At 39.1% G+C, this 12,554-nt stretch overlaps 1 protein-coding gene and 1 long non-coding RNA gene across 4 annotated transcripts in view; one reads left to right on the top strand and one right to left on the bottom strand.

Annotated features, from left to right (window-relative positions):
• ANKFN1 (ankyrin repeat and fibronectin type III domain containing 1) overlaps window positions 1-12,554 on the bottom strand; it is a 376,020-nt gene that overhangs the window by 21,499 nt on the left and 341,967 nt on the right. The window contains exon 18 of the mRNA XM_036999166.2: window positions 5,384-5,550. Within this exon, the coding sequence (XP_036855061.1) occupies window positions 5,384-5,550 (167 nt within the window). The remainder of the gene's footprint in view (window positions 1-5,383; window positions 5,551-12,554) is intronic.
• Window positions 557-12,554, top strand: part of LOC140849112 (uncharacterized) — a 50,666-nt gene continuing 38,668 nt past the window's right edge. For 2 of the 3 annotated variants that reach the window (XR_012130684.1, XR_012130685.1), the window contains exons 1-2: window positions 557-756; window positions 11,522-11,567. This is a non-coding gene — a long non-coding RNA (uncharacterized lncRNA). Of the gene's footprint in view, window positions 757-11,518; window positions 11,568-12,554 lie in introns of all 3 variants that reach the window. The other variant, XR_012130686.1, reaches the window with a different exon arrangement.

Below are 12,554 nucleotides of genomic sequence, written 5' to 3' on the forward strand. Positions count from 1 at the left end.
TGTAGATGATAGATATTCTCCCAGATCTTAATAGACACTGGCCACAAACCTGGTTATTCTGACTCTCTGAAGAGAGGCTGCTGGTCACACATTTTTTTTCATGGGACCCTGAAGCTTGTAATAGGCTTTTGCATGGGTGCTTTGGGCAACCATTAACTTCTTGGGAGCCATTCACTCAACGTAACTAAAGAGGAGGTCGGACTAAATGATGTGTAAGGTCCCTTCCAGATCTGACACTTCATGATTAATTTTTGAAGAATATTTGAAATGTTGGTGTCACTCAACTTCCAGACAGAAAGTGTTCATTGTATGAATACTGTAAAGTTAAGGTCTCTCTGATTGTAAGGTTTTAAAGATAAAGGACTACCCAGTGTCCTATTTTATTTTCAAAATTCCTTCTTATGGCCCTAATCTGTGCTTACAGAATATTCCTTTAAGAGTATGCACAAACCCGGTGCTCCCAACAAACAGAGCAGAGCCTGAAACTGTGGCAGTCTGCCATGTTCAGAGTGACAGGCAAGCTAAAGTCAGCTAGCCAAAGGCACTGCTGGTCGATAGCCATTTTCCCTGGCTTTCTAGTTCTCTTCTTTCCTGGAGTGACCGGACCTGACAGAATATTCAGGGCTGGTAATGAAAACCTGAGACTGGACTTCAGGCTTTGTTAGGCATTGAGTTGGGCAGGAGGTTCAGCAGTGGGCAGGCCCGTGAAGAGGAGAAATCTGAAGTTCAGGGGTAAAGCCAAAGTGGAAATTCCAGGTGAGACTTGGACAAATTTTCTTGACGGGATTCTTACTCTGTCAGCTGGCTTTTATTGGTCCTACCTCATGCAGCATACTCTCATCTTAACGTTATTTTAAAGGTACTGCATGACTTTTAGACAGCTTTTAGAGTGCCTGCCGAGGACAGGGACTGTGTTTTTGTATCTTTTACTATTGGCTAGGCAAAGAGTAGGTACTCAATAAGTGATTACTCAGTGAATGAATGATGGTACCTAATTCTTTAGCTTTCTATTGTTCAAGAGACTATTATAAGTATTAAGTAAGATAATATAAATTAGTGCATTTTATAGAGTGCACTTTATTATAAAGTTTTCAGTTGTTAAAATGACAGTCATGATTGTTGTGGGCTGAATGTGGCCTCTCAAAAGATAAGTCCATGTTCTAAACCAGAACTTGTGAATATTAGTTTATATTATAAAAGAGTAATTGTTAACTTGTATGATTAAAGATGTGAATAAATTAAGGATTTTGAGAGGAGGAGTTTATCTTGGATTATCTGGGTGGACCCTTACTCCAGTAACAAACGTCCTCCTAAACATGTTCTCTAAGAGTGAGGCAGAGGGAGATTTGCAAGACAGAAGTGAAGGAGGCAGTTGGCCACAGAAACAGAGGTTGAGGCAATGTGGCCACAGATCAAGGAATGCCAATAGCACCAGAGCTGGGAGAAGCAGAGAACGGACTATCTCCTAGAGCCTCCAGGGGGAGTGTGGCCCTGCCAAAACCTTGATTTCAGATTTCTGGCCTAAAGAACTGAGAGAGAATACATTTCTATTGTTTTAAACCATTTAGTTTGTGATAATTTGTTACAGCAGCCCTAAGAAACAAATATAATTATTAAAATATTCTACTTGTTCTCCTGGGATAAGATTGTTTCAGCCTTATTGCTGAGGATGGATAGTGAGATTTAGTGTAGAAATTTAAAAAATTTGGAGTAGAAATAATGTTTAATTCTAAATTTTTCTCAGTGATGAAGTTAAGAGGTATTAACTGAACTAAAAATAAAAACATAGGTACAGGGAGTCTTGTGGACCGAGTTTAACGGACTTAGCTAAGTAGCTCTAAAAGAAGTATAATTTTCACCCATTATACTTTATACTGTTGATCTAAAAATAACTGACAGCATAATCCCTCTGACTTTAAGGTCCAAATTCAGCTTCTAAAGACTTGCTGACATGTTTTTAAAAAGAAAGACCATGAACTCCCTAGGTCTGTTGGTTAAAAGTTCTGTATCCATTTCTCACCCTGCCCTTTAAAAATTTCAGTTTTCATCCCATAAATTACACCCCTTTCTCTGTACTCAGGCAAGATAATATTTTTATTAAAATGTAAAGGTGATTGGTTTTCTCACAGCACAGTTACAAGGTGTTTGAGGGGATGATAGATTGGTTATATTTAATGAGCTGTGTTTCTATTACAGCTTAGGAGCATTTGAAGCATTGCAGTATATAAATTATAGCCTAATTGCCCTTTAGGCCTTAGCAGCTTAAAATATGCCAAGCTCCAGGGCTCTGCACTTTGACATTTCTGCTGCATATGCTGTCTATAAAGCCTGTATACCTTATCTGTGATTTTCTGCACCTCTCCTACCTAGTCCAGCCCTCCCCCTTTCTGGCTGCACTCCTTGGCTTCTTTTCCCCACTGTAATTTACATAGACTCCCTTGCTCTTTACAATGTTTGGTTTGTGTAGTGACTTCAACACTGTCTTAGATCTGGAATCATACATACATTCCCGTGGCTGGCGGTTGCCTCTGCAGGTTATGGTGTGTGGTGGGCTGAACTGTGAATGCCAGTGGGCGATGGCTGCAGCTGGTTTTCATTTGAGAGATTGAGAAGCCCATTATAGATAAAGGGAGAGATGATATCACATTATCTCCAGTCAGTGAGGTTATCCATGTTGGATGGAGCAGGGCATTCCCGTGAAGGCTCTGGGTGCAGGGGGATGGTCTGGTTTTATCCTGGCCAATAAGTGATTTTTTTTAACCCTTTGGGAATTGGCTTTTATCCAAGTCTACATGTACCTGCTGGCTGGAAGGAGAGTATATAAAGAGGGCTCTCAAGTTACCTGCTTTGGGAGACCAGAGTAGGCTAGAACTTTGAAGAATTCCTGGCCTGCCTTTATTCATCCCATTTAACAGTGTGGTGAAAGGGAAAGAGAAGAAGGCAGTGGAGCTGTAGGCTAGGTGAAAAAGAAAGGAGAAAGGGTAGTCATCACAGAGTAAGAATGCAGCCAGGATTTTGAGACTGACAAACTGAAGGTCAGCCTTCTCATTGGATGAACATACTGGATTCAGGGAGGCTTCAGTGCAATAAGCAGAAACAGAACCTAAGACATGGTTAGAGAAGTGCTTCTTTAAAAATATTTATGGTTGTAGAAGAAGTATGAAATATTAGAGACAACCAGGCCCTTAGAAGTCATCCAGTCCAATCCTTTCATTTTATGTATGCAGAAATTGAGATCCCTGGAGATTAAATTAATTGTCCAACACTTCAAGACTTATCACTAGAAAACAGAGGACTAAAAAAATGTGTGCTAATCGACTTCTGGTCATTATTATTCTTACTGTGCGCCACTGTCCCTTATATTGGGTTCAAAAGATAAGACAGTATTTCATAGTCTCTTCCTGCTTTATTCTTCCTATTGATGTTCCACTTTTACTGGAAATAAAATAAATGATATAAATATTTTGAATTTTTAAATACTGCATTTTCAGGTCAAGAGAGCAAGTAACTTCTTGATAGGTTTATTTTTTTAGTTTGAGATGTCACTAAGATATCTCATTTACAGGATGAGAGAAGTAGGATAGGGTTTATCTGCTCACTACCTTGCAAGTATATTGCAGTATCTTCTGGAGTACTTAATAATCCTCCAACCTTGCATATTCATGTTTCAAAGCATTTTTCCTTGTTACTAATGAAAGAATGCATGAGTAAATCAATATGTAATTTTCTCACATACTTATTATGTACAGGCACTTTGCCGAGTGTTTTACATGTATTGTCTTATTGAAGTCTTATAGTAATATTGTGAGCTAGTAGTAGTATTATTTTAAAGATGAGGAGATTAGGATTTAGAGAAATATATTTGCTTAAACTTCACAGCATTTCTCCATCTTTGGTCCTCATTACTTCTTATGTGGATGGTTGTAATAGCTTTGTATTTGGTTTCCTTGTCTTCTTCTTAAATCCAGGAATGACATGCAAGTTAATTAGTGAGCATGGCCAATGAGAATGAGGGCTTACTATCAGCAACCAGTATGGCCATACTAATGGACATGGGAGACACAGCTCCCTGCTTGAATCTGTCCTAAATAGCTCTGAGGGCCTATAACTTACTTTCTCCAAAACTTTGGTCAGGTCCCTACTGACTACAGAATAAAGTGCACATTTCTTACCATGACCTTTAATAAAGCCCTTATAATCTGATCACATGGCTATCATTCTTGCCTCATTTCTCACTGCTGTCCTTCACTCAATATATGTCCCAACCAATATTGGCTACTCATCATTCCCTAGATACTATTTTTGTCCTCTCTCCTGCCTTATCTGTTTATGCTTTTGCTTTGAACTCCCCCTAGTCTATTTTCTCCTCACTATAGTCTAACCTATCTCTCTCTAGGTCTAGCTCAGATATCAGTTACACCTTTATGACAACTTCTCTGATATCCACAAATATAAGTAAATTTTTATTTCTTTGGCTGACACTGAACTTTTTTTTACCTCTGGCACCTAACTCATTTTACAAATAGGATTTATATACATTTCTTGTCTGCCTTAATGGGTTCAAAACTCTATAAGGTTACAATCATGTCTAATTAAACTTTGTACCTTCCTTAGAGTACCTGACACCTGGGTGGGTATCCAACAAATATTTATCAAACTAAATATCTGCCATAGTGAAACTTACCATGGGGCTATTGCTCTTATACTCATTTTGTGAATTGGGTGACTATAGGCAGAAAGATTGTAAGATTTGTCCAAGGAATTTGAGGTGGTTTCAGACCAGATTCAAATTCTATTGATGACTACTCAGTACCCCTGTCACAAGACCCTGAGTTGTCACCATGAGGAATTTCTAACAAGACCATGGACAAGGAACACATTTTCTAACTTCTATAGCCATACATTAAAGTGTCAACTCTGCCAGAAAGAAGTCCAAAGCAAGAATGATAAATCCTACTGGATTTGGGTTAACATAAACTGATGAATCATTTTCCTCTCTGTTCCCTAGGATTTTGAGCTAATTAATACAATTTTTCTCTTTATTGGAATTATCAATGGGCTACCAGGTATGAATAATACTTGGATAGCTACTTCTTCTGGCAGTGATTTTTTTCTCCAATATGGGAAGCCATTGCTACCCACCGCAGTGGCTGATGCAGCTCTAAGTAACACAGTGGTGTTTTTCTTAAGAAAAGCTTTTTCTTAAGCGTTTGTTTAAAAATTCATATCTCACTGAGCTCTACATTTTAGTCAAATCAACAGGCTGCTTCAACACTGTGGTCTTTAAATTGGCCCAGATTACTGTTCTTTCTTACACTTGGTTATCATCATCTCCTTTCTGCCCCTCTTGCTTCCTTTTACCTCGGAAGAAGCAAACTATTACCTGAATGAAATCTAAAACTTGCTGGTGTCTTTGTTTGGCTGCTGCAACCTCGCTGTCTGAGATTGCTTCCCTCAGGGATTGTTGGGTATTCAGAGAATCCAGCTCCACAACAGCAGAGAGGCGGCAATACAGACTAATAAATTTCTCCCTGTAGCTGCAAAAATGAACTGGAAAGTAGACAAACAAAATAAAACATGTTAAGATCTGGTATCAAAATAGAGAAATTCATACCTCAGAGAAAACAAGCTGAATGAAAACATGATGTATTAATCCTATCAGTGGAAAATATTAAGCCATAAATAAATTATAAGTGTGCTCTTAAGGGGCCAGTTGTCTGGTTTTAGTCAGACAGTATTCCCTTTTAAGGTTTACCAAGTCCTGGTAAGGTATGGGAAGTGGGGTTGGCTCAAGCTGCAGTTAATGTTCAGTGGGTTGAATATATATGTTTATATACATTGGGAAAATAAGTTTGCTTATCACTTTTAAGAAAAAAAGCCAAATAGCAGATTGAAACCTTGTTTTGATTTCCATGTCTGATTTCCACTGTCTCTTGCACTCTCCTTTCCAAGGCCAGAAGTCACAAGACATTCTTTTCTCAGGGTGCCTTTTGTTTGGCTGGAAAACTTTCCTAAGGACTACTAGTAAGATGGATTTTGATCTTTCTCCTGCCTCTCCACTCCTCAGCCTCTCTGGGAAGATGATGGAGCTGATGCCTGGACAGACCATTTTTGTATTCAGTCGACTTAGCTTCCCTCTCTCAAAAGATAATGGGCCAGAGGCCAAAGGAAATAGTCAAATCTTTATCTTCTTCATGGAAGAGGGAGAGAGGAGTATAGGTCTCAGCCTGGTGCAGGCAGCCTGAGGTGGTCAGATGTTCCATACTTCTCTGACTGGATCTGATCACATACCATAACTTCCGATTCCAATGGGATGAGGAAAGCATCTTGATTCAGACCAGTGTAGTACCAGTCTCTTCCTGGCCATTCTTGAATTTGGAGACTCACCCTCCAGAAACCTTATTTAATCTGTGTACTCTGTCCTGTCCCAGTGTGTTCCATGCCTTGAAAATAGGGGCGTTGTAACTCAACGAATCTATGGAAACATTTTTTTTCTGGCTTTGGGGAGAATTTCTAGGAAGAACATATAATTACTATCCTTGGGCCTCTTTGCTGTTGATTCCTGAGACCCAGACCTGGCCATTTAGGGAAGCTAAAACCATACTACCTCAAAATGGGGCATCTGGTTATCTCTACACCTCATTGAGGAAGCTCTAGTTCTCTGTATATTGAGATGTTTCTGTGTACCCTACACTTCCCATCTTACCACCCCCTACTTCCTTGCTTGATTTCTTGCTAGGATGATTCTCAGGTGAGTGTAAGGGTAACCTACTTTTTGCAGTTCCTCATATGGAAATGGAAGAGGAACACTGTCAGTCCCATCTGAATTCTAAAATGCCAAGGTGTCCACAACTGTTTCACATCGTGTCTCCTTTCAGTGGGCCGTCCAGTCGTGCATGATTTCAAGGTGTTTCTCAATTTGTGTAATCTCAGTTATGGGGTTGATTTTACTCTCTGGTGTCAGATTCTTCCTTCCCACTTCCTCTACTCTAGTACTTCCTTACCTGACACACAGAAGAACTGGTTTCATATAGCCTCTCAGGTAGTGACAAACTTGAGAGCAAAACAAATGCTCTACCTTTCATGCTATTTCCCTGCTTAAAGATCTCTGTAGAGCTCACTCTTGACTTCAGGATAAAATCCAACATTTTATCATTATAAGGAAAGCTCCTTGCAATCTAGGATTTGAATATATTTTCAGTCCTATCTTCCATCATGCACCCACCCTCCACCCTCTGTTTACATTTACCCTAAGCTTTGGTCAGCTAAATTTATTACAAATCCTTTTGTACTTCCAATCTTTTAAACATGCCTTTTTTTTTGTCCTTTAGTGCAACTTCTCCACCAATACCTTCAGCTCAGCTTCTTCTGATACTTGAAGATTCTGCTTAAATGTCTTCTCCTTAGTGAAATCTTCAATGATACCTCTTTTCCTCCAAGCAGAATCATGGCAAAAAATCATGGGACTGGTTTTAGTCAGACAGTATTCTCTTTTAAGGTTTACCAAGTCCTGGTAAGGTATGGGAAGTGGGCACCAACACTTTCTCTCCTTTGTGCTCCTAGAACACTTAGGTTTAAATATATCAGGACAGTTGTCCTGCTTTGTTGTAATTATGTGTTTATTTGACTGTCTGGGTACTAAACTGATTTCTCTGAGGGCAAGAAGCATGTCTCCTATTAATTTTTATTTCTTCAAAACCTGGAACATTATAGCTTCTCAATTAATGTTTATTGACTGAATGAACAAAAAAATGCACAGACCCTTCTGAAATGGCAGACCCTTCCTCCAAAGTCTCCTCTTTCCTTCCATTCTTTCTTTTCTCACTGCTCTTGGGTTTCGTGTTTTGAAAGGTGTATTTCAGGTCTGTGATATTTACTGGCAGCTCTACAGGAGAGAGTCACCATTACTTTATAGCTTACTCTTGACTCTTACGGCTCCCTGAATGTGCCTTTATGCCTTTCAAGGAGGGATTATGTCCTGTTAGCACTTGACAGATGTCCTCTCTTGGCCGGAGAATGAAGAGAGGGAAGTGTCTCACAGCCTGCCTTTCCAAACCAAGTTGTAAAAAAAAAAAATTAGCTTTTCTCCTTCTTTCTAAAATATGACGATAGGGAAAAGATAGGGACGTAGGAAGAGGCACTAAAGAATGTCTTTAAAAGGAACACTATCTGTCCCATCCAAATTCTAAAGTGCCAGGGTGTCCACAACTGTTCCTTGTGTCTCGTTGTGGTAGGAGCCTTGGATCAGTGGGTGGTCTCACAGCACCCACACCACCCGTGCCATTCACCACACTGAGCTATGAGGACCTTTCAACTACAGTGCTTCACTTTCCTACTTTAGTGGTTTTTATCCAGACCCTTAAATGTTACTTTAACAAATGTTACTTTAACATAGTCTTTTGTGGTTTAGCAATGATACATTTGGTAGCCATCACTGAGGAGGGGAGGATAGACTGGAAGCTTCTAATTTTTTTCTAATGTAAATCACATGCGTTTCAGACAAAATGGTATAAGGGTACAATAATGCATTTCTAGACCATATGATTTGTTAGTAATTTACAAACTAAGACACATTTTCTGTGGTGTTTTCTTTCCTTTTTCTATATAAGATAGTAACAGATTAAAATGTAGTCGGCACTAACACTAGAGGTCAGAAGAAGGGAAAAAAAGTCAGATTAAAAGTATAGTAGAACGTAAAGTCCTTGGGCACAGAACTGGGTTTGAGTCATAGTTTTCCCATTCATTACATGTGTAATAGTGGGCATGTAACCTCTAGGAGCCTCAGTTTTTTACATCTTAAGACAGGGGTAATACTGCCTATCTAGGATTAAATAAGATAACATATGTATAAAGTATGTGGCATTTATCATATATAAAATAAATTTTTGTTTATACCTTACCCCATCCCCCAGGAAAAATGAGGCATTTAGTAGTTTGAATATTAAAACAAGATTGACATTGGAATAGTCTTCCTAAAATTCTCTAGCTCAGTGAAGTCCTATCAGTCTAGGTCATGTAACCTGGTTTGGAAGCTAAGGAATCAACAAGATTACCTTCTTCAGTTTAGTCCCATGATTTTTTGCCAAGGTGTCAGAAAGAAACTTGGGCACAAGATGCCCCTCTAAAGATTCTTGGTAGTGAATGAATTGACAGTTGGAATTTAGGAATGGTATCCTAAATCATGAAAAATTGGCCTTAGGAATGAGGGTTGAGACTGTGCCATTTCTTGTAAACTTGTGGCCTGGATTCCATTAGGCTCAATGCCTGGATATCCCACAGGCACCTCAAAACTCATCATTTGTCAAGCTGAACTCATCATCTCTCCCCTCCCCCAAACCTGTTCCTCTCCTCGTATTTCCTATTTTGGTAGATGGCAACATTATCCATCTCAGCACCCTATTCAGACTCTCTGGCTCCTCCATCTTGCTCTCCAACCACATTAAATTAATCACCAAGCACTATTGATTTTAACTCCTAAATTCCTCCTGCCTTTGCTTTCTCTTCTACACCCCTACTGCAGCAGCCTTGATTCAGGTTCTTATCATCACCCACCTGCTCTCATTGCCTCTGGTCTCAGGCCTTTTTACTTTTCTTTCTTTTTTTTTTGGCTGTCCTGCAGTCCAACCTCTACAGAGCTGCTGAAAACCAAGACCATATTACTCCTTTAAAAAAATCTTTTAATGACTCCTCATTGCCTATAGGATAAAGTCTAACCTCTTTAGGATGACATAAGTAGCCATTTGTGATTTTTACTTTTTAAATTTTTATTTTCATCTTCTGTCACTCTTCCTCAGATGCCTTAACCATCTGTCACAGTGAGCTGACTAAGAATGTACTTCATTAAGCTGCATTTTCCCAGGTCTCCAAGCCTTTGTGCCTGCTGTTCCTTATGCTTAAAGTACTTTTCCTTTTCTGCTCTGCCTTTCATTCCCATTTCTGAATGCTTATTTATCCTTTGAGGTCTAGCTTAAATATTAACTTTTTAAGAAAGGATAATTAAGAAGGGGTCTTTTCTCAAACTCAGTAGCCTCTCCCTTATAGCAGGGCTTTCATTGTGTTGGAACTGTCGGTATAGATGTCTGTATCTTCTGTTGGATTCGAGGCTTCTGGTGGGCAGACTGTCTTATTAATGTCTCAGCATATTGGCAGACAGTGGAAACTCAGCAGATGTTTGTTGAATAAAGGGTACAGTCAAGCACCAAAACATGAAATATATACCAGGCTTCAAAATGTTTTAAAAAAATTCCCCCATTTTTTAATCATGCTAGTGCAATCAGTATGAATCATAGAGCCAAGGAAATCAATAAAAATCAACTTTCCTCAACATAGGCCTGCTGTCAATTGTGACTGCCTACAGGGTCAGGGCAGGGTGACCTTCTCAGTAGAGGCTAGGCAAATCTTCAAGAGGCCACATCACTGGACAGAGTTTTGAAGGCTCATGACACTGCTTTTCCTTTTATTTCTGGGAACAGTATAAACAGTGACCCTTGTGAGCCTTTGGACGTGTGCTTTATTACTACAGAAGAGTGTTATCTTGCTCCTGTCTAAAGGACAGGGAGTGTCTGCCTTCAGGCTGGGGGTGGGGAGAGGTCTGAAATTGTACCATTTTGCCTCAGCGCAACGCTGCTCGTAGAGATCTTACAACATCCTCCTACATGACAGTCTTTCCCCAACAACTAATCCTGTGAAGGGACACCCTATGGGTTTGTCCCAGCCTAGTTTTAAATCCAGGAGACAGAGGGCTAAGCTCCTCTATTATTTTGTCCTTGCTAGATCTATTTAATGCTGGAATAGGCACAGATGCAGTTTTCCATAGCTGGTTAGCAAGTTATTTATGATTCACTCAGGCCACTAGCAGGAACATGGTCAGTTTGCCAAATCTCAGATTCTTTTCATCAGGACAGGGATGACTTATACAAGTCAAACTAAAGTACAGTGTAATGCTTTATTTTATTATAATTTACATATTCATATAATTTGCATTTTTTCAAATTTCTATGTTACTACAATTTTCTGAGTTCTGACTAAATTTCTAACAATGTTCTCTTCCTCAGAAATGCTTAGTGTATCTATTGACCTTTTAATATAGATCTATCTATGGAAGATAGAAGTCCCTATTTATATAAAACAAGTAAAAATTGCTTAGCATATTTCTTAGATGGGTGTGGGTCTACTCGAACAAGCTCTTAGAAGTCCCTATAGAAGGTGTTATTGAGTGCTTAGTGGGCTGATATCTACTGGAGGAAGTAGCTATGATAACCTGCCTCTTGAAAAGCTCTGATTGCTTGGGGCTAAGACAGAGTTTCTCACAATTCTTTCTAAGGCCCAGCAGTATTTTAAATATTGTTGCTGGTGGTGCTGAAGTACAATAATCATTGTACTGGAGTGTATTAATTTTCTGCTACTGGCAATATTTCTTCCTGATCTCTAGAAAAGACAAATAGAATTGTGTATTCTAATGGAACCATGCCCAACCAAGTGGTCTTTTCTGGAAACTAACGTAGTTCTCATTAATCAGCAGGATCACCAATGATAAGGAAATGAAAAAGGACAAGAATGGTAAGAAGGTATGTATGTCTTACTCAGGGGTAAAACATCTTAAAATCAGGATGATGAAGGATAGTATCTGATTATGTTATAATTCTTTTGGGATTGAGAAGTGGTAAGGCAGGTCAGAAAGAGAGTCATTACTGGATTCTATTACTGTACTAACTACATCCCTAGTTCTGTAAATTCCTGAAATGTCCTTTTCTCTGTGTTCTAGGCAGTACTACTTCAAGTATTGTTCATGCATTGGTAGTATTAATATTAGCCAAGAGCTTGTTAGAAATGCAAAATTCTCCAGTGACCTTCCCAGATTCAGCATTTCTGGGGTGGGGCTCCAAGAATCTATTAACAAGCTATCCAAGTGATTCTTATATACATTAAAGTTTGAGAAGCAGTGTTCTAGGGCATCATATCCTGAAGTATGTTTTCTATGGGTTATTAATTGGTACCAAAAATGGTTCCAGTCATTGTCAAATGAACTTGGAAAATGCTGGGTTAAACAAAGTTATGCTTTTAATTTTTTTCCTTTCTGGGGGTACTACCAGATTTTGCAGAGCTTTTAATATGTTACTCTACTGCTCAGAATTCTCCATTGGATTCCAAACACACTTAGAGTCAACTCTAAAGTCCTTACTGTGGCCTATGAGTCCCTGCATGACCTGGCCCCTATTGACTCTCTGATCTCATTTCCTATCTTTGTTGCTCTTGTTTACTACACACCACCTATGCTGATCCCTTAGTCAAGTGCAACCTTATTTTAAGACTTCTGTAATTTTTGTTCCCACTGCATGGAAATGTCATGTCTATGCTCAAATGTATCTTCCTCAGACCTTCCCAGGTCATCCTATACAAAATTACAGCTCCTGTGACTTCACTCCAGTCCTTTACCCCGATTTATTTTTTTCATAGAAAGATAAATTTTTGAATTTATGAAACATGAAGCAAAAGATCTTTTCTTCCTTGTCCTCGCTATTGTCTTGCATTTACAATATCATTGTTGACTGGTT

The sequence above is a fragment of the Manis javanica genome, chromosome 4 (assembly GCF_040802235.1).
Source record: "Manis javanica isolate MJ-LG chromosome 4, MJ_LKY, whole genome shotgun sequence".
In the NCBI taxonomy this organism is placed as follows: domain Eukaryota; kingdom Metazoa; phylum Chordata; class Mammalia; order Pholidota; family Manidae; genus Manis; species Manis javanica.